General features: G+C 46.3%; 1 protein-coding gene across 1 annotated transcript in view; it reads right to left on the bottom strand.

Moving 5' to 3' along the window:
• The window catches only part of rmnd5b (required for meiotic nuclear division 5 homolog B), a 37,252-nt gene that overhangs the window by 11,786 nt on the left and 3,817 nt on the right, over positions 1–21,649 (bottom strand). The window contains exons 2-5 of the mRNA XM_078231201.1: positions 17,586–17,731; positions 15,254–15,391; positions 7,396–7,496; positions 894–1,060 (exon numbers count right to left, since the gene is read on the bottom strand). Of these exons, the coding sequence (XP_078087327.1) occupies positions 894–1,060; positions 7,396–7,496; positions 15,254–15,391; positions 17,586–17,731 (552 nt within the window). The remainder of the gene's footprint in view (positions 1–893; positions 1,061–7,395; positions 7,497–15,253; positions 15,392–17,585; positions 17,732–21,649) is intronic.

The following is a 21,649-nucleotide window of genomic DNA, read 5'->3' as shown; positions in this document are numbered from 1 at the left end:
GGGGGGCAGCGCACATGGAAGAGGAGTGAAGGTGGTAAAAGGAAGTGCAAACATACCAGTTCTCCAATTGGGGCACCATTTTCCCTAATGTGTGTGTGTGTGTGTGTGTGTGTGTGTGTGTGTGTGTGTGTGTGTGTGTGTGTGTGTGTGTGTGTGTGTGTGTGTGTGTGTGTGTGTGAGAGAGTGTTGGGGTACATGGGAGGGTAGGTGAAATCCGTGATCGCTACTCCATTTGAAAAAGGAATCCTTCAACCAAAACTAGTTTCTGACTTTAGACCATTAGGAATGGTTTCATATCGTCACCCTGTAAATCAAGTCTCACTGAACGTACAGGACAAACTGGCATTCACATAGTAGGACACCAGGCGTGCCCAATGGTTCAGCCCTTTTAACTAGTCAGTCACTGAGCAAGATCCTGGGTTCAGTCCTTATCCTGTGCGTGTGTGAATTCCCAATCCTGCAAGCTATGCAGCAAACCCTGTTGAAAGTGCAGCTGTGTAGATAGCAGTTTAGAACAGGCTTGTCTGCAAGGCCTTTCCAGTTGAATATACTGCCAGGGTTCACACTGTTTCTTAGACAAGATTGTAGAGGGCCCCCAAGCATCCATGAATCCACAGCTAACAAGACCGTATATTTATATTGCAGCTTTATCCTGATCCAAGTTACTTTATATTATTGTACCCCAGCAATATCAACGTAAAGGAGGGGAAGAATTAACAAAACACATTAGGCCCCAATAAGGATATTAAGTTGACTGAATTGTGCAATCAATCAGATTGCCAATTTGCAACCACACTCTCTGATCTGTCTGATTCACTTAAAAATAGTACACTTCAAAATTCAGGTCCGCCTTTTAAACAATTGACCAAATGCCTTTAGGGATGAAAGCTGACCTCTTTGATGTTGGTGTGCAAAGGGTTGAAAGTTCTTGGCATATTCTAATGCCTCAATCTGGTTGATGACACCTCCTGTCAGCAGGCTAATGAAATATAACCTGTGCAGCTTGAACTCCAGGGTGCTGCTCAAAGCCAGCAGCCTCTCCCGGTTTGCCAAAGCCCACCTGAGCGAGAGAAACAGACCATTAAAACTAGACCCAAGCAAGAAACAGAAACAGTTCATTAGACAAAGAAATGGGAATCTCGAACCCAATACTAAAGACAAAGCTGCATGCAAAATAGTCCAGCCAGATTTAATTTCCCAGATTCTACAATGCAAATACACATGGGTGCTACAAAATACTGTGCAGGAACAATAACAACAATTTATATAGTGCTTTTAATATAACAAAATTTGAATATTGCTGCAATAAGAGAAATGCTGTCAAAGTTTTTCATCTCGCACTCATCAGGTCAGATGCAAGAATGGCAAATTTCAAAGGGAGCCCCAATTATACCCCATGAGAAGTGGGTGTTGATTGGTTGGCAAGTTGACTCTGATTGCTTCAGGAGTGCCCACGAGAGAATACACTAGGGAACTTGTCCCCCACAACAGTTTCCAGACATAGGAAGGGGCAAGTCCATGGAGGGATTTGAAAACAAGGATGAGAATCTTCAAGTCAAGATGTTGCTTGATTGGGAGCCAGGGTAGATCAGTCAGCAAGGGGATGGTATGGGAATGAGGCTTACTGTGTTAAGTTTCAGGCAGTAGACAGATCACTGAAAACATAAAATGCAGAAAGCTGCTTCCTTTCAACTTAAGGCTGTTGCTTGACACTATCCACATATTAACAACTCTAATTCATATAGAACCTCAAATTGTAGAAAAACAGCCCAAGCTGCTTCTAGGAAGAGCAATCAGATGAAAGTGAAGGCTCAGTCTGGGAGGAAATGACAAAGGTCAGTCACAGAGGTGAGATTTATAGAAGGTCTTAATGGAGCAATGATGTGGAGAGGAATTCCAGAGTGCAGCACCTCAGTTAGAAAAGGGACTGGGCCACTGATGATATATAAAATGATGTGGAGATGCCGGCGTTGGATCCTTACGATGTATAAAATGCCAGAAGTGAAGAAAATCACAGCTCTGGGAAGGTCAGAGGGCTGGAGAAAAGTACAGAGAGAGGCAGTGATAAGGCCATGAAGAGATCTGGGCAAAAAGAGAATTGTAAACTGGTGGTTTCATTGGACAATAAAATCCCAACAGTGCAGAAGAGTCCATTCAGCCCATTGAGTCTGCACCGACTATCTTAACCAGGCCCTCTCCCCTACACTATCCCCGTAACCACACAATTTCCCATGGCTAATCCATCTAACACACACCTCTTGGGACACTAAGGGTCAATCTACCTAACCTGCACATCTTTGGGCAGTGAGATGCTGCAACTGTACAGGACCTTGGTGCGACCACATTTGGAATATTGTGTGCAGTTCTGGTCACTTCACTATAAGAAGGATGTGGAAGCGCTGGAAAGAGTGCAAAGGAGGTTTACCAAGGATGCTGCCTGGTTTGGAGGGTAGGTCTTATGAGGAAAGGTTGAGGGAGCTAGGGCTGCTCTCTCTGGAGCGGAGGAGGCTGAGGGGAGACTTAATAGAGGTTTATAAAATGATGAAGGGGATAGATAGAGTGAACGTTCAAAGACTATTTCCTCGGGTGGATGGAGCTATTACAAGGGGGCATTACTATAGGGTTCATGGTGGGAGATATAGGACGGATGTCCGAGGTAGGTTCTTTACTCAGAGAGTGGTTGGGGTGTGGAATGGACTGCCTGCAGTGATAGTGGAGTCAGACACTTTAGGAACATTTAAGCGGTTATTGGATAGGCATATGGAGCACACCAGGATGATAGGGAGTGGGATAGCTTGATCTTGGTTTCAGATAAAGCTTGGCACAACATCGTGGGCCGAAGGTCCTGTTCTGTGCTGCACTGTTCTATGTTCTATGTTCTAAACCAGAGCATCCGGAGAAAACCCACGCAGACACAGGAGTACGTGCAAGCTACACCCAGTTGTCCAAGGCCGGAATTGAACCTGGGTCCCTGGTGCTGTGAGGCAGCAGTGCTAACAACTGTGTCATCATTCCACAAACACAAGGGTGAACAGAACTTGGTGCGGGATAGGAGAAAGAGTTTACAGAGGGTGCTGGAGACGTCTGGCCAGCAGAGCACTCGAGGTGACAGAGACGGGGAAGAAGGTTCCTTCAGCAGCTGGACTGAGGCAGCGGTTACAGAACTGGAGATAGGGGGCGGAATTTTACAAGATTGATTCTAAGTATCCAGCTAGTGTGAAAATGGGAGAGTTCCTGATCTGTTTTTTGGGTGAGTTTTCACACCCAATCTTAAACACTTAGTCATTGAAAATATGGGCTATTCTGCTTCTAGCTACTGCAGGCCGTAGGCTGGGCTTAATTTGCCAGCTAGCCTGCGGTGGGAGCTATTGCGCATGCCTGGTGGGCAGTGCCAAGGGGCAACCCCTTTGCCCTCAGCCTCCCTGGAGGCCTCAATGGCCTCCGGTTGCACCGGCGAGGTCAACACGACTGTTCCCAGTTCATGGGGAGCGGGTGTTTTCCTCGCTGGAGAGAACCTCTCCCGGCGAAGCCATAAAGGCAAGTGAGCCTGGACAATTCAGCACCAGGCTCGCTAATGCCATTTAAATTAGCATTCCAATAAATTATTCAGCCTCTCTCCCATCGATGGGTGGGGCGAGCCAGTAAAATTCTGCCCAGGCAGACTGCACCACAGTGAGGATGCGGGCTCGGTAATCCAGCTCGGGGTCAAAATAGGATGTTGAAGTTGTGAAAAATTGGCTTGAACCCAAAACTGTGATGCCGAGGCAAATTAAATTGTGCTGAAGGCAATGGCTTTGGTCTCCTCGATACTTAATCAGAAAAAGCTGCGCTGATCGAGGGCTGGATGTCAGATTAACAGTGACAGATTTAGTGGAGGAGCTGAGACAGATGCTGTATTTCATTGATCCAGGTTTTTGGATAATATTGCCAAATGTTAGCGGGAAGGAAGGAAGGAAGGAAGGAAGGAAGGAAGGTCGAAGATAGATCTTTGGGGATCTTTGGATGTAACAGTGCATGAATGGGAAGAGATTGGAGATGCTCTGGCTGGGATTGGAGAAGTATGAGTAGGCACATCAAGGGCGCTCCCACCGAATTGGATAATAGAGAAGAGGCTTTGGGAGGAAGGTGGTGTTGTCGACTGTGTCAAAGGTGACAAGGCAGAGAGGACCAGGGAGGATAATTTGTCTCATGCAGTGCCTACTCAATTTCCTGTTATGATACTTTGTCAAGCTTTTATATCAACCGGGAGCACTGAAGACCTCCGCCATCAACATTTAGAATGGAAATCCTGTGAGCAGTTGCTTGCAATGTGTAGTTACAGGGGATGGCCAATGAGTGGGAGTGTTGAGTAATTTTACGAAGACTCACCAAGTCTCTCACTACATTCTATATCAAAAAAACGTTCATCAGCTCAATCTGGGAAAATTACTAAATTTAGAACAAAAACAAAAATCTAAATCTGCTCACTCCAGTTGCAAAGACAAATAACGTGCCAGGGTGTTGGTGTGAATGGGTGGCACAGTGGTCAGCACTGCTGCCTCACAGCGCCAGGGATCCGGTTTCGACTCCCAGCTTGGGTCGTTATCTGTGCGGAGTTTGCGCATTCTCCCCGTGTCTGCGTGGGTTTCCACCGGGTGCTCTGGTTTCCTCCCACAGTCCAAAGATAGAACATAGAACATTACAGCGCAGTACAGGCTCTTCGGCCCTCGATGTTGCGCCGACCAGTGGAACCAATCTAAAGCCCCTCTAATCTACACTATTCCAATATTATCCATATGTTTATCAATAACCATTTGAATGCTCTTAATGTTGACGAGTCCACTACTGCTGCAGGCAGGGCATTCCACGCCCTTACTACTCTCTGAGTAAAGAACCTACCTCTAACATCTGTCCTATATCTCTCACCCCTCAATTTAAAGCTATGCCCCCTCGTGCTAGCCAACACCATCCGAGGAAAAAGGCTCTCACTATCTACCCTATCTAATCCTCTGATCATCTTGTGTGTCTCTATTAAGTCACCTCTTAACCTTCTTCTCTCTAACGAAAACAACCTCAAGCCCCTCAGTCTTTCCTCATACGATTTTCCCACCATACCAGGCAATATTCTGGTAAATCTCCTCTGCACCCTTTCCAACACTTCCACATCTTTCCTATAATACGGCGACCAGAACTGTACGCAATACTCCAAATGCGGCCGCACCAGAGCTTTGTACAGTTGCAGCATGACCTCCTGGCTCCGAAACTCAATCCCTCTACCAATAAAAGCTAACACACCGTACGCCTTCTTAACAACCCTATCAACCTGGGTGCCAACTTTCAGGGATCTATGCACATGGACACCCAGATCCCTCTGTTCATCCACACTACCAAGTATCTTACCATTAGCCCAGTACTCTGTATTCCTGTTGCTCCTTCCAAAGTGAATCACCTCACACTTTTCCGCATTAAACTCCATTTGCCACCTCTCAGCCCAGCTATGTCCCTCTGTAACCTGCCACTTCCCTCCGCACTGTCTACAACTCCACTGACTTTAGTGTCATCCGCAAATTTACTAATCCATCCTTCCACGCCCTCATCCAGGTCATTAATAAAAATGACAAACAGCAGTGGCCCCAAAACAGATCCTTGCAGTACACCACTAGTAACTGAACTCCAGGATGAATATTTCCCATCAACCACCACCCTTTGTTTTCTTACAGCTAGCCAATTCCTGATCCAAACCACTAAATCACCCTCAATCCCATGTGTCCGTATTTTCTGCAAAAGCTTACCATGGGGAACCTTATCAAACGCTTTGCTGAAATCCATATACACCACATCAACCGCTTTACCCTCATCCACCTCTTTGGTCACCTTCTCAAAGAACTAAGATGTGCAGGTTAGGTGGATTGGCCATGCTAAATTGCCCCTTTGCGTCAGGGGGATTAGCAGGGTAAATATGTGGGGTTACGGGAATAAGGCCTGGGTGGGATTGTGGTCACTGCAGACTCGATGGGCCGAATGGCCTCCGTCTGCACAGTAGGAATTCTATGATTCTATGAATTCACAGAGTTTATTCAAAGAAATGTCACTGACACGTTTTGAAAGCATCAACAAAGCCATACCTGGCATCCTGGTTTCATTTTTGTTGATTTAAGCGCTTTAAAAATGAGGTTTAAGCAGAACTAGAAGTTGTTAAGGTTTGTATCTGAATGAAACAGCTCCTGCTGAACCGGTTAAGTATATGATGCCAACTACAGCTGCCTCTATGTTTACTTCCATTGTCAGTGTCCAATACACCAATCTCACTGAACTGCTAGTTCTCCAATACTGCATGTTACAGAACAAATAATCAATCAATTAGCATGTCTTTGTCAATCACTACTGAATGTCAATTCCCTATTGTGTACCAAGGGGCTGTATAATATGACAAAATACTATTGAACCAAGAGGCAGATGTGGGTCTGTCTGAAACAAGGGAGCATCGGACTGCTATCTAATTTCTGCTGACAACATGTGCGAATTCAATGGGGTAAAAACCCTAACCAGCATTTGCACCGCTGGTACAATAGTGCAGCTTTGCATCACCACCAGGCGAATGGGCGCTCCCACTAATAACCTTCAGTGAGATTCACAACCTGACATCCCTGGGGAGAAGAATAGTTTACACATCCCAGGCTGACTGCTGGAGCATAGAGTGTGACGTGAGCCAGTGCCTTTCACGAAAGATGACACAGTCATTTTTAATTGGAACACCTAGACCCATGCCAGTGAGAGGGTGCTTACATGTTAAATCCAGCAACCTTATCCCAGTGGCAGACTGGCAGTGCCAGATTTTTGTGAGCCTATAAGCCTGCTGTCATGGAAGAGGTAGATTTAGCAGTATAAACACTGCACAAGGGCTTATTCATCCAGCTTTCCCAGAATCCGAATTAAAACTGTGCCAATGTAAAAATAGGTGGCGATGTACGAAAAGTGGACCATCACACACAGCTGAGTGAAGGGATTTAAAGGAGTGTGCTGGGGTAATAGAACAAGCACAAGGAGTACAGATGTTTTAGGTGCATCAACACAAGCTTTTTCAAACAGTCTCAGACATGCAATCACATCCTCGCTCCAGCTCATAAAGCTTGCAATACACCTGGCCAAACAATAACATCCCTTTAAACTATTTCAAATTAACTTTATTTCAAATGAACTTTATTTCAAAAGTCGCTCGTGATTCAGAGTTAGTTCAACTTGTCCCCTTCAGAAGTGGAGCAGTCACCCCGTTTGTCACACAATAAATCCAAATGGTTGTTCCAATAGAAGATTCTGTGTTTTGTGTGCGACTACCCGACACTGAACAGGCTCAGTTGTTACTGAAATGGACTTAGACAAGGGGAGGGAGAAAGGAGAAACCGCGAAGTGACTCACTCAAGTGCAGGCCTCAAATCTCGCAGTCGCAGGGCCTCCAGGATCCGGTTCAATTCTAGAAAGGGCTCTTTCTGACTGAGGTCGATACATATTCCAGATTCCTAGAGGAAAGATATGTTTTAGCACAATGGGTTCAGTACACAGCAATAGCATTTAGCACTATGCGGGGAGGAGGAAGGACCTGTATTTACCCACTCTCAGAGTGATACAGATATAAAAATTCATTGTCTATTAAATGTAGTAACTGTTATTATCCAGATACATTGGTGTCAACTGTGGAAGTTTCACTTCAGAGTCAGAAGGTTGTAGCATTAAACTCCACTCCAGAAACCTACGAGGCTGATACACCAATGCAGCACCGAAGGAGTGCTGCAGTGTTGGAGGCCCAGTCACTCCCCTCAGATCGACACAAAGGATCTCACAGCACTATTTTGAAGATCAGCAGAGGGCATCTCCCCAGGCTAATCTGACATCATTAAAATAGATCTGGTCATGATCTCATTGCTGTTTTGTGGGCTCTTGTTGTGTGGAAATTGGTTTCTGCCTTTCCTTCATTATAGCAGTAACTACGGCATGGTGTCACAGTGATTAGCACTGCCGCCTCACAGCACCAGGGACCCAGGTTCAATTCCAACCTTGGGTGACTATGTGGAGTTTGCACATTCTCCCCATGGCTGCGTGGGGAAATTGGGGAAACTATGCTGACGCTGCGACAACGGATGAATGAACACCGCTCGACAATCACCAGGCAAGACTGTTCTCTTCCTGTTGGGGAGCACTTCAGCGGTCACGGGCATTTGGCCTCTGATATTCGGGTAAGCGTTCTCCAAGGCGGCCTTCGCGACACACGACGGCGCAGAGTCGCTGAGCAGAAACTGATAGCCAAGTTCCGCACACACGAGGACGGCCTCAACCGGGATATTGGGTTCATGGCACACTATTTGTAACCCCCACAGAGTTTCACTGGCTGTCTTGTCTGGAGACAATACACATCTTTTTAGCCTGTCTTGATGCTCTCTCCACTCACATTGTTTTGTTTCTTAAAGACTTGATTAGTTGTAAGTATTCGCATTCCAACCATTATTCATGTAAATTGAGTTTGTGTCTTTATATGCTCTGTTTGTGAACAGAATTCCCACTCACCTGAAGAAGGGGCTTGCAGCTCCGAAAGCTTGTGTGGCTTTTGCTACCAAATAAACCTGTTGGACTTTAACCTGGTGTTGTTAAACTTCTTACTGTGTTTACCCCAGTCCAACGCCGGCATCTCCACATCATGGGTTTCCTCCCACAGTCCAAAGATGTGTGGGTTAGGTGGATTGGCTATGCTAAATTTACCCTTTAGCGTTCCAAGGTGTATAGGTTAGGAGGATTAGCAGGGTAAATGCTTAGCATTACAGGGATGGGAGGGGCAGGTGGGCTTGGGTAACATGCTCTGTCGGAGAGTCAGTGCAGACTCGATGGGCCAAAAGGCCTCCATCTGCACTGTAGGCACTCTATGATACACTTCAAAAGTGCTTAATTGGACATGAAGCCCTTCTCAAGGAAAGTCCTTTTTTTTGTTTTCAAATTATATCCTCTCCCTTTCTCCAAAGGAGCTATCCTAGATTGTGGAATGATACAACACGGAAGGTGGCTGATTGGCCCATCATGTCCATGCTAGCTCTTCCAAAAGAGCTATTTAATTAGTCCCACGCTCATGCTCTTTCCCACAGCCCTGCAGTTTTTTTCTCTTTCACCTGCATGAATATGATGGGCTGAATGGCCTCATTCTGTGCTGTAACCATTCTTTATGATTCTGTAGGGCCGTGTCTGGGAAAGGCGGCAGGGACTCAAGGTCTGGTAAAACCTGGAAGTCGCAAATCTTGCCGGCGAGATTGCGATCGCGGATTTTTGCACCCCCTCCCCATATATTCCCCCCTCGGCGTGTTGTCAAACCTTGCTGAGGTAACATCACATCGGCAAGGTTTACAACAGGTTCACCCAGATGTCAACCTGTCATGGGAATCCCCCCAGGAGTGTAAAGGTGTGTATCGCCCCAGGGGAGAGGGACATGGCCAAGCAGTGGTCTGGCAATGCCCCTGGTACTGTCAGGTTGGCACCATGCCACCTAGCAATGCTAACTTGTGCCAGGGTGGACCCTTGTGGAGCCTCATCAGGGGGATTCATTTATTTGTGGTGGTGGAGGATGCCAGTAACAGCTGTTTTTTTGGGGGAAAGGGGGGGGTGCGATGCTGGTTCCAATCGCTACAGGCAAGGTGGGGGAAGAGATGCCAGCTCTGATCGCAGAGGTGGTGGTGGTGGGGGGGGGGGGGGGGGGGGGGGGGGGAGAGGAGGGGGTGGGGTGGTAGTTTATTTTTCTTCTAATCAGGGTACCCTTCAAAAATGGCTTTGCTGGCATGTTTAGTCTCCACCCACCCACCCTTTTTTGGTGACTAAGTGCCATAAGAACATAGAACATAGAACAGTACAGAACAGAACAGGCCCTTCGGCCCACGATGTTGTGCCGAGCTTTATCTGAAACCAAGATCAAGCTATCCCACTCCCTATCATCCTGGTGTGCTCCATGTGCCTATCCAATAACCGCTTAAATGTTCCTAAAGTGTCTGACTCCACTATCACTGCAGGCAGTCCATTCCACACCTCAACCACTCTCTGCGTAAAGAACCTACCTCTGATATCCTTCCTATATCTCCCACCATGAACCCTATAGTTATGCCCCCTTGTAATAGCTCCACCCACCCGAGGAAATAGTCTTTGAACGTTCACTCTATCTATCCCCTTCATCATTTTATAAACCTCTATTAAGTCTCCCCTCAGCCTCCTCCGCTCCAGAGAGAACAGCCCTAAGATCTAGACTGAAAACTTGCCTGCTTCTCTGGAGAGAAACCAGCCGATTTTCAGTCAGACCCTGACGCTTTGCAATTTTTGCTAAGATTTATCTGATTCCCTTGCAGAATTCACTCTTCGACCACTCTTGTAGGTCACACATTCCAGGTCATAACAACTTGCTCCATAATACAAATTCTCCTCATCTTCCTTCTGATTCTTTTAAATCAATATCCCCAGGTCACCAACCTACCTGCTAGTGAAAATAAGGTCATGGCTCAATAATATTGAAAACTTACCACCTTGTTATCCGACCTTGGTCTAGTAATCTGCTCCCCCTTGCAAGTACTTTGAAACGATGACTGATGTAGTGGATGACTGATGTAGTGGTCCACTACATCAGTCATCGTTTCAAAGTACTTGCAAGGGGGAGCAGATTATGTGGGATGTATGTGGTGAGGAAATCCAGTAGTGTTTCAGGAGATTTTAGTTGTAAGAAGTGCATTAGATTGCAGCTTCTGGAGGAGCGTGTAAAGGAGATGGAGGGGGAGGTAGAGGAACTCCGCATAATTCGGGAGGCGGAGGTGGAAGTTGATAGGAGTTATAGAGAAATAGTAACTCCTAGAAATGAGGCTTGGGTCAATGCCAGGAGGAGGGGTAAGAAGCAATCGGGAAGACAATCCCCTGGGGCGGTTCCCCTCCATAATAGGTTTTCGGTGCTGGAGGCTACAGTTGAGGAGGAATCAACTGAGCATAGAGAGCAGATCTCTGGGGGTGAGCCGAGTGAGAAAGCTCAGGTGGTTAGGGGCTGTAAAAGACTGGGCCTTGTGATTGGGGACTCCACAATTAAGGGGACAGATAGGAGGGTCGGAACTAAAGGTAGGGACTCAGGGTTGGTGTGTTGCCTACCAGGGGCTGGGGTCCGGGATGTGTCTGACAGGGTATTCAGGACTCTTAGGGGGGAGGGAGATAAACCACAAGTTATTGTACATGTGGGGACACACGACATAGGGAGGATAGGGGAAGGGGATATTAGGCAGGGATTTATGGAGTTGGGGTGGAAACTAAAGGCCAAGACTGACAGAGTGGTTATCTCTGGACTCTTGCCTGTACCACGGGATAGTTTAGAGAGGAATAGGGAGAGGGAAGGTTTGAATTCATGGCTGAGGGGATGGTGCAGGAGGGAGGGGTTCAGGTACTTAAGCAATTGGGGCTCGTACTGGGGAAGGTGTGACCTCTATGAGAAGGATGGTCTACACCTTAATCAGAAGGGGACCAATATCCTGGGGGGTAAATTTGCTAAGGCCATGCAGGGAGGTTTAAACTGATTCGGGGGGGGGGAGGGATCCTGAGTAGTGGGGCTGAAAGTGAGGGATGCATGGATGGGGACTGCAATGCACGGCATTGCAGAGGTGGGGTGGAGCAGGGTTTGAAATGTGTATACTTCAATGCCAGGAGTATTCGCAATAAAGTGGGTGAACTTGCAGCGTGGATCAGTACCTGGGACTTCGATGTTGTGGCTATTTCAGAGACATGGATAGAGCAGGGGCAGGAATGGATGCTGCAGGTCCCGGGGTTCAAATGTTTTAGTCGAAGTAGGGAAGGAGGTAGAAGAGGGGGAGGGGTAGCATTATTGGTCAGAGATTGTATCACAGTGTCAGAGAGGAGGTTTGATGAGGACTTATCTGTTGAGGTAGTATGGGCGGAGATTAGAAATAGGAGAGGAGAGGTCACCCTGTTGGGAGTCTTTTATAGACCTCCTAAAAGTTCTAGAGAGGTTGAGGAAAGGATTGCGGAGTCAATCCTGCTTAGGAGTGAAAGTAATAGGGCAATTGTTATGGGGGATTTTAACTTGACTAATATTGACTGGAATTGTTATAGCTCTAGCTCGTTAGAGGGGTCAGTTTTTGTTCAAAGCGTGCAGGAAGGTTTTTTGACTCAGTATGTAGACAGGCCAACTAGAGGTGAGGCTATATTGGATCTGGTGCTGGGAAATGAGCCAGACCAGGTGCTAGACTTGGAAGTTGGTGTGCATTTTGGTGATAGTGACCACAATTCGGTTACGTTCACCTTAGTGATGGAAAGGGATAGGCATGAACCTCGGGCCAGTGGTTTTAGCTGGGGGAAGGGTAATTATGAGGCTATTAGGAGAGAATTAGGAAACATAGGTTGGACTAGGAGATTACAGGGACTGGGAACGTCCGACATGTGGAGTTTTTTCAAGGAGCAGCTACTGCGAGTCTGTGATAGGTATGTCCCTGTCAGGCAAGGAGGAATTGGTAGGGCTAGGGAACCGTGGTGCACCAAAAAAGTTTCTTTGTTGGTTAAAAAGAAAAAGGAGGCTTATGTTCGGATGAGACGTGAGCACTCGGGTAGTGCGCTAGAAAGCTTTAGATTGGCTAAGAGGGAGTTGAAGAGCGAGCTTAGAAGGGCTAAAAGGGGACATGAGAAGACTTTGGCGGATAGGGTTAAAGAGAATCCTAAGGCGTTCTATAGGTATGTCAAGAACAGAAGGTTGGTTAGGGCAAGTTTAGGGCCAGTTATAGATGGCAGAGGGAAGTTATGTGTGGAACCGGAGGAGATTGGTGAAGCATTGAACCAATATTTCTCTTCGGTGTTCACGCAAGGGGACATGAATATAGCTGAGGAGGACACTGGGTTGCAAGGGAGTAGAATAGACAGTATTACAGTTGATAAGGAGGATGTGCAGGATATTCTGGAGGGTCTGAAAATAGATAAATCCCCTGGTCCGGATGGGATTTATCCAAGGATTCTCTGGGAGGCAAGAGAAGTGATTGCAGAGCCTCTGGCTCTGATCTTCAGGTCGTCGTTGGCCTCTGGTATAGTACCAGAAGATTGGAGGTTAGCGAATGTTGTCCCATTGTTTAAGAAGGGGAACAGAGACTTCCCCGGGAATTATAGACCGGTGAGTCTCACTTCTGTTGTCGGCAAGATGTTGGAAAAAATTATAAGGGATAGGATTTATAGTTATTTGGAGAGTAATGAATTGATAGGTGATAGTCAGCATGGTTTTGTGGCAGGTAGGTCGTGCCTTACTAACCTTATTGAGTTTTTTGAGAAAGTGACCAAGGAGGTGGATGGGGGCAAGGCAGTGGACGTGGTATATATGGATTTTAGTAAGGCGTTTGATAAGGTTCACCATGGTAGGCCTCTGCAGAAAATGCAGATGTATGGGATTGGGGGTGATCTAGGAAATTGGATCAGGAATTGGCTAGCGGATAGGAAACAGAGGGTGGTGGTTGATAGTAAATATTCATCATGGAGTGCGGTTACAAGTGGTGTACCTCAGGGATCTGTTTTGGGGCCACAGCTGTTTGTAATATTTATTAATGATCTGGATGAGGGTATAGTTGGGTGGATTAGCAAATTTGCTGATGACACCAAAGTCGGTGGTGTGGTAGACAGTGAGGAAGGGTGTCGTAGTTTGCAGGAAGACTTAGACAGGTTGCAAAGTTGGGCCGAGAGGTGGCGGATGGAGTTTAATGCGGAGAAGTGTGAGGTAATTCACTTTGGTAGGAATAACAGATGTGTTGAGTATAGGGCTAACGGGAGGACTTTGAATAGTGTGGAGGAGCAGAGGGATCTAGGTGTATGTGTGCATAGATCCCTGAAAGTTGGGAATCAAGTAGATAAGGTTGTTAAGAAGGCATATGGTGTCTTGGCGTTTATTGGTAGGGGGATTGAATTTAGGAGTCGTAGCGTTATGTTGCAACTGTACACAACTCTGGTGCGGCCGCACTTGGAGTACTGTGTGCAGTTCTGGTCCCCACATTACAGGAAGGATGTGGAGGCTTTGGAGAGGGTGCAGAGGAGGTTTACCAGGATGTTGCCTGGTATGGAGGGGAGATCCTATGAGGAGAGGCTGAGGGATTTGGGATTGTTTTCGCTGGAAAGGCGGCGGCTAAGAGGGGATCTTATTGAAACATATAAGATGATTAGAGGTTTAGATAGGGTGGATAGTGATAGCCTTTTTCCTCTGATGGAGAAATCCAGCACGAGGGGGCATGGCTTTAAATTGAGGGGGGGTAGTTATAGAACCGATGTCAGGGGTAGGTTCTTTACCCAGAGGGTGGTGAGGGATTGGAATGCCCTGCCAGCATCAGTAGTAAATGCGCCTAGTTTGGGGGCGTTTAAGAGATCCGTAGATAGGTTCATGGACGAAAAGAAATTGGTTTAGGTTGGAGGGTCACAGTTTTTTTTTTAAACTGGTCGGTGCAACATCGTGGGCCGAAGGGCCTGTTCTGCGCTGTAATGTTCTATGTTCTATGTTCTATGATGTAGTGGATGACTGATGTAGTAACACTACTAAAGCTCCACGATTAGAAGATCCAGCCCTGCTGCTCAAAACATCCTGACCTCAAGGATTTTCTTGGACAGTTCAGAAATAAAAGTAAGGAATGGGGATAGAGTTCCAAGTCAGGTTGGTGAGCGACTTGGAGGGTAACTTGCAGGTGGTAATGATACCACGCATCAGGGTGATAAAAGTTGTAGAATTGGAAGGTGCTGTTGATGGAGTGTCGGTGAATTACAGTGGTACACCCTGTGGATAGTACACACTGCTGCCATGCTCCCTAGTGAGAGGGAGTTAATGTTTAAGATGGTGGATGGCGATCAGGCTGGTTACTTGGTCCTGGATGTTGTTGAGTGTTCTTGGAGCTGCACTCATCCAGACAAGTGGAGAGTATTCCATCACACTCCTTGTGGAGAGACTATTGGCAGTGGGGAAATTAACCACTTGCTATAGAATCTTTTACATCCGCCTGAAATGCCATTTGGGGTCCTAATTTACCATCTTTCACTCACAACGTACCTTCAGCACCACAGTGTAAAGACAGCCTAGATGACGTGATCCCACGCGGACTTGAACCCACAATCTTCTGACTCAAAAGCCAAAGTGTGCACCATCACACACACCCCTTAGCCTCATTCAGTCCTGCAAGTGGCACAGCCTTCTTGCCTATTCTTAACCCAACCCCCAGGTACAATGGGCAGAGCCGGCTTCTGGTCTTACCTGGCACAGTTCCTCAGCGACGTTCAGTAATCCCTGTCTATACAAGTGTTCCACGACAGCCTCACTCAAGAATTGCTGCTTTTCGTGTGAATCCCAAACACCTTCCACCCCGACTCCACTCACATCAGTGTCAAAATTCTGCATAACACAACAAACCACAGAGAGAAAAAAAAAAATCACACAGAACCAACTTCCTATAGGTGGAGTTCATAAATAAAACCACAGGCTCTTCTTAGTATCACACTGAAAACAATCCTGCATATACAACTCAGACTCTGACACAGTGTAGCAGCCACCAGAGCCAACATCAATGTATATTAACGCAGACTACAGGGCAGCCCAGGTGGTAAATAACCCCTCTATGGGTACATACTGGAAGAACAGGCTTGAAGGCCTGTTCCCACGTTGTCTAACGACCGATTCTGTTTAATTTTTGCTATAATTAAATCAATTTCCACCCCCCCCCAGTATTGTTCCCATTTTTCCCCCTCACCCAAGTCTCTCTGTGCACATCCAACAAACACCATGACAGCCCTCAGGTAACCTGTTTCTGATACACTGTCGATTAAAATACTGAATCAGCCACTGGTTGGTAACGAAGAACTGCCTGGAGAAGACTTGTCATCTGATTCCCCCTTCGATTGGAGATTCTGTACCTTTGCTTCAAGAAGGAGATAGATATATTTCATAATCTGATTGAATGGCGGAGCAGGCTCGAAGGGCTGAATTTGCCGACTTCTGCTCTTAATTCCCATGTTGCTATGTTCGCTCCATTCTTTTTAATTGAAAAAAAATCATAGAAACTGTACTTCAAGTAAATGTATCGGGATGGGGAGAAAATAAACCTCACGTTCCTTCAGTCGGAGGTTAGAAGCTTTAACTGCTCCAACATGCTGGTCCACAACACCACACACAGTTCTTCCCAAAGTAAACTTTGGGAAAAACCCAAGGAATTATGTATTTAAAATTTCCAGAAGCATTTGAGCATTCTCCATGAAAGTCTACTCACTAATCTCAAAGCAATGGGCATTGAGGAGGAATTGGATGGGCTCGAGGATGTATGTCAGATGGGGAAAAATGCCAAGAACGTCACAAGGGCCAGTAATGGGAATATTAATACTTCTAATTGACACCAATATTTCATAAACTCAAAGCAGATATATGCCTTTCATATCCTGAAGACAACAAATAACATACATTTATAAAGTATCTTTAATTTAGTAAAGCGTTCCAGAAGCACTTCACAGGAGTTATCAAACACAATGAGTTATAGGAGGGGATATTAGGATGGACCCAAAGCTTGATCAAAGAGGTGGATTTTAAGGAGCGTCTTAAACAATGATGAGACAGAGTACAGGAATGAGATGTAGAATCTGGTGAACTGGTGCGGTGACAATAATCTCTCCCTCAATGTCAACAAAACGAAGGAGATTGTCATCGACTTCAGGAAGCATAGAGGAGAACATGCCCCTGTCTACATCAACAGGGGCAAAGTAGAAAGGGTCGAGAATTTCAAGTTTTTTGGTGTCCAGATCACCAACAACCTGTCCTGGTCCCCCCATGCCGACACTATAGTTAAGAAAGCCCACCAACACCTCTACTTTCTCAGAAGACTAAGGAAATTTGGCATGTCCACTACAACTCTCACTAACGTTTACAGATGCACCATTGTATCACAGCTTGGTATGACTCCCGCTCTGCCCAAGACTGCAAGAAACTACAAAAGTTCGTGAATGTAGCTCAATCCATCACGCAAACCAGCCTCCCATCCATTGACTCTGTCTACACTTGCCGCTGCCTCGGCAAAGCAGCCAGCATAATTAAGGAACCCACGTACCCCGGACATTCTCTCTTCCACCTTCTGCCGTTGGGGAACGGATACAAAAGTCTGAGGTCACGTACCAACTGACATAAGAACAGCTTCTTTCCTGCTGCCATCAGACTTTTGAACGGACTTACCTCACATTAAGTTGATCTTTCTCTACACCCTAGCTATGACTGTAACAATACATTCTGCACTCTCTCGTTTCCTTCTCTATGAACGATTTGCTTTGTCTGTATAGCGCGCAAGAAACAATACTTTTCACTGTATGCTAATACATGTGACAATAACAAATCAAATCAAAGAAGGATTTGGGGACGGAATTCCAGAGCTTTGGACCTCAGCATTTGAACATGGTTGCCAATGGTGAACAATGGAAGTCAGAGGCAGGAATTGGAGGAGTGCAGTATTTCAGAGAGCTGTGGATAGGAGGAGGTTAATGATTAATGTTGTGATAGCCAAGGGAAAACTGGGAGAGCGATCCAGAAGGTCTTGTTACTTAGTACACACCCTGTCGATGGCTTTGCCCACTTTGGAGACACTGCCGTGGATATCTTTGTGATCCGATGCCAGCTTCTGAACGGTGTCCTTTATCTTCTTACAGCACTGTGACATGACTAGTGACAATGTTGCTGACAACTGGGCATCAAGATGACCTTCAAAACAAAAATGCAACAGAAGCTAATAACCATACTGGCAAAATTCACGAGACGAGTACAAATGTGTTTGAGCATGGAGAATGAATCCTGCTAAAACACAAGTAGATCACTATTGCGATAACTCAAGTATTCAAGAGCAATGGTTGTGAATTTAGCTGCTAAGATCATTTATACCTTTAAAGTCACTGTTCAACTATCTTGTGTCTAAGTAGGGAAATTTAGGTAATTGTAAATGGTCATAAATTCTTGAAGTAAATTAAAGGGCAATTGGCTTTGCTGGTACATTTCTGACTGCAGATCAGGGGAACCCAATTTGACTTTTTAAAGATTATTTTGCAGTTATAAATATGTCATTTTGAAATACAACAGATGCACTCCTGGTAATTTGGGCGATAAACTGTTATTATAATGACAAGAGCATAACACATTGTCCATTATTCTACTGCCAGGGCTGCATCCATGTTTAAAGTGGGTCGTCCTTTTGAGAGCATAATGTCTAACCGATGTTACACACACCATCTACAGCCGGGGCTAATTGCTTTTTGACAATGGAAACTTGAAGATGATGGCATTATGATGATGTCACTGGACTAGTAATCCAGAGGCCCAGGCTTAAATCCCCCATTTGCATTGGCCTTTGCTACCAAATAAACCTGTTGGACTTTAACCTGGTGTTGTTAAAACTCTTACTGTGTTTACCCCAGTCCAACGCCGGCATCTCCACATCATTAAATCCCCCATGGCAGCTAGTGGAATTTAAATTCAATTCTGGGGATATGGTAGCATAGAGGCTTTGTTACTGCACTTGTGATCCAAAGGCCAGAATAAATGACCAGAAACATGAGTTCAAATCCCATCATGGCAGCTGAGGAATTTAAATTCAGTCTATTAAAACAATGGGCACAGCAGCACAGTGGTTAGCACTGCTGTCTCACAGTGCCAGGGACCCAGGTTCAATTCTGGCCGGCCTCGGGTGACTGTGCAAACTCTCTCCCCGTGTCTGCGTGGGTTTCCTCCCGGTGCTCCGGTTTCCTCCCACAGTCGAAAGATGTGCGGGTTAGGTTGATTGGCCATGATAAATTGCCCCTTAATGTGAGGAGGATTAGGGAGGGTAAATATGTGGGATTATGGGGATAGGACAGGACCTGAGTGGGATTGTTGTTGGTGCAGCCTCGATGGGCCAAATGGCCTCCTTCTGCGCTGTAGATTCTATGATTCTTTGAATTGGAGACTAGGGATGCTTGTAGATGCGCAGCCCCTGACAAAAATACTGTACCAAATGACTTTCTTTCTGCTTGTATGTACTTTTGACATTTTGATATGTGATGTAAGAAGTTTAAAAAGCCACACCTTGACTCTTACAGACAAATAGATAATATATACGAAATGTGGATTTATCCACCACCCATAATGATAGTTGGCATTTGTGCATTAAAATATCTTGAATACCAATCTTCATACACTGGAACCAGCAACAATGCAGAAACACTGTGCATTCATCAAAGAACTATAGGTCATGCCATGATATTGGGCCTAGAAAAGAGTAGGTTCAGCACAGACTCTGTGCATTTAGTCTCTGCTGGAATGGTGGGACCATTCATTCATCGGGCAGGCTTTCCCAGAGTTGTGGAATTAGCATTCCGATCTGGATTTGCCAACCAGAAAGAGTGGGTGGGATGACAATGTCCATTTTGTGAAAGTAAGGATGGATTTTTAATTAAAATGGCCAGGACAATGGGCTCCAAGGGCTCAGCAACACTGGGATGTGTCAAACTGCAGCAATGGAGAGGAGACCTGGGCAGCACGGTGGCACAGTGGTTAGCACTGCTGCCTCACAGCGCCAGGGACCCAGGATCAATGCCAGCCTTGGATGATTCTCCCAGTGTCTGCTTGGGTTTCCTCCAGGTTCTCCGGTTTCCTCCCGCAATCCAAAGATGTGTGGGTTAGGTTGATTGGCCAAGATAAAATTGCCCCTTAGCGTCAGGGGGACCAGCAGGATAAATACGTCGGGTTAAAAGGATAGGGCCTGGGTGGGATTGCTGTCGGTGTAGGCTGGATGGGCTGAATGGCCTCCTTCTGCACTGTAAGGATTCTATGATTCTAAGGCTCACTCTTCACCTTGAGGTCCAGGTAGTGTGGGTTAATGAAGAGATACATGTGAAATGGACACATCCCGCTGTCACTGCAGCAATTACCTTTATAAGTATTGTCCTTAAAGTGTGAGGGCGCAAAGGGTTTGGTTAATGTATGAATAGTTGAGCCCTGAGCATCGGGGTTTTACAGAGTCTGCGGGATTTGAGGGCCTGCAATGAGGTGAGCTTCTGATTTTAGTTTTTGACAAGCTCCCACAATTGGCACACTGCTCAGTAAATTAAATATTCCGGGGATCCAAGGGAAAGTGGTCAGTTGGATCCGGAATTTGCTCAAAAGCAAATGTCAGGAGGGAAAGGACGACCTCTATCCAAGCCTGCTTGGTTGGAGAAGTGGTTGAAGAAGTCAGCAGCGGGACTGTATTCCCTCCAACTTGGAGACAATGCACCAAGGATTCAGGACCTCATTAGGGAAGGGTAGTGAGTGGTACTGTATAACATGTTCAGGTGCCAAGCCCCAGAAGCCTACTAGCCCAGAATTCTCCTGCACAGTGTGCCTCAGGTTAGCATACCTTGTAGTACCACCCATTCCTCCCCCTGCAGACACCTCTCATCCCCACCCGAGTAGCCAACACCTGTCCTCAGCCTGTTTCCCTCTCGCTCCCATGTCCCACAGCCATCCTCCCCAACTGTTGACTTTTTCTCCTCCATTCAGACCATTACAACGACTCACAACTCTCCGATTTCTCTTCTTGCAGGAGAAGTGAGCACACAACTTAATGAAAGGCAGTGTTGGAGGCCCTCCAGTGACTGACACCTCATCAACCACTGTGCCCATCTGCTCCACTGCGGGGGTGGTCTTGTTCCAGGAGGCTGCAGATGTCAGCAGGGACCTGCTGTGACAGCCTCAGCCTCCTGAAGCCCCGATCCTCAGACAAGTCAAGAGAGCTGATCCTCTGCCTGTAGATCCTGTTTTTGGGGTCTCACCTCCTTCAGCTGGATCTAGGTGGCCATCCCCCTCTGCTCTACGGAAGGACACGCAAGTGAGAAGAGCTTCTGCTCTCGCCCCTCAGCAGCAGGGAAGTGCGGAAAAAGGCGGGTGAAATACAGGACAGGTGAAATGCTGTCCAGCAAGTTGGCAACAACCGGCCTAGCAGTGATAGCACTCTCAGAGAATATGCTTTGAACAGCAGCCTCTCATCTGGCCATGGCTGCAGCTCTTCAGTTTCACTGATCAAAACCTTCCGAGTCTGTCAGTTTCACTGAAGAAGCTCTTCCCTCTGTGTACTCACCCTGACGGGGAAACTGGGAAGAGTGTACAATTACCTTAAGATCCTGACTCAATATCAATTTCAGAAGATTTAACTCATCTCATCCATGGAAATCCACTTCCCCTTGGCCCCTAAAAATTGCTACTATGAAAATATGTTTTCTTCCTGCCCCAAGATGGCACAGCCCACTGATAGGAATCCAAGTCATGGATCAACAAGTCAAACTGCAAAATCCAGCACAGGCTTGTTTCCCTCTACACCCATATTGGGCAGCTCATTAGAATGACATAGAATGTGCATGTAATGCTTCATTAGGGTGGGCTTGTCTGAGCAATCCATGTGAAGAGTAGTGAGAGCTCGCCCTGCGAATGGACCTATTGAGCTTTTTACAGATCACACAACATATGGGATTCAAGTTTCACGATATGGAGATGCCGGCGTTGGACTGGGGTAAACACAGTAAGAAGTCTCACAACACCAGGTTAAAGTCCAACAGGTTTATTTGGTAGCAAAATTCACTAGCTTTCAGAGCGCTGCTCCTTCGTCAGGTAAGT

This window comes from Mustelus asterias, chromosome 16, assembly GCF_964213995.1.
Source record: "Mustelus asterias chromosome 16, sMusAst1.hap1.1, whole genome shotgun sequence".
Classification (NCBI taxonomy): domain Eukaryota; kingdom Metazoa; phylum Chordata; class Chondrichthyes; order Carcharhiniformes; family Triakidae; genus Mustelus; species Mustelus asterias.
This window is presented reverse-complemented; position numbering and strand designations above follow the sequence as displayed.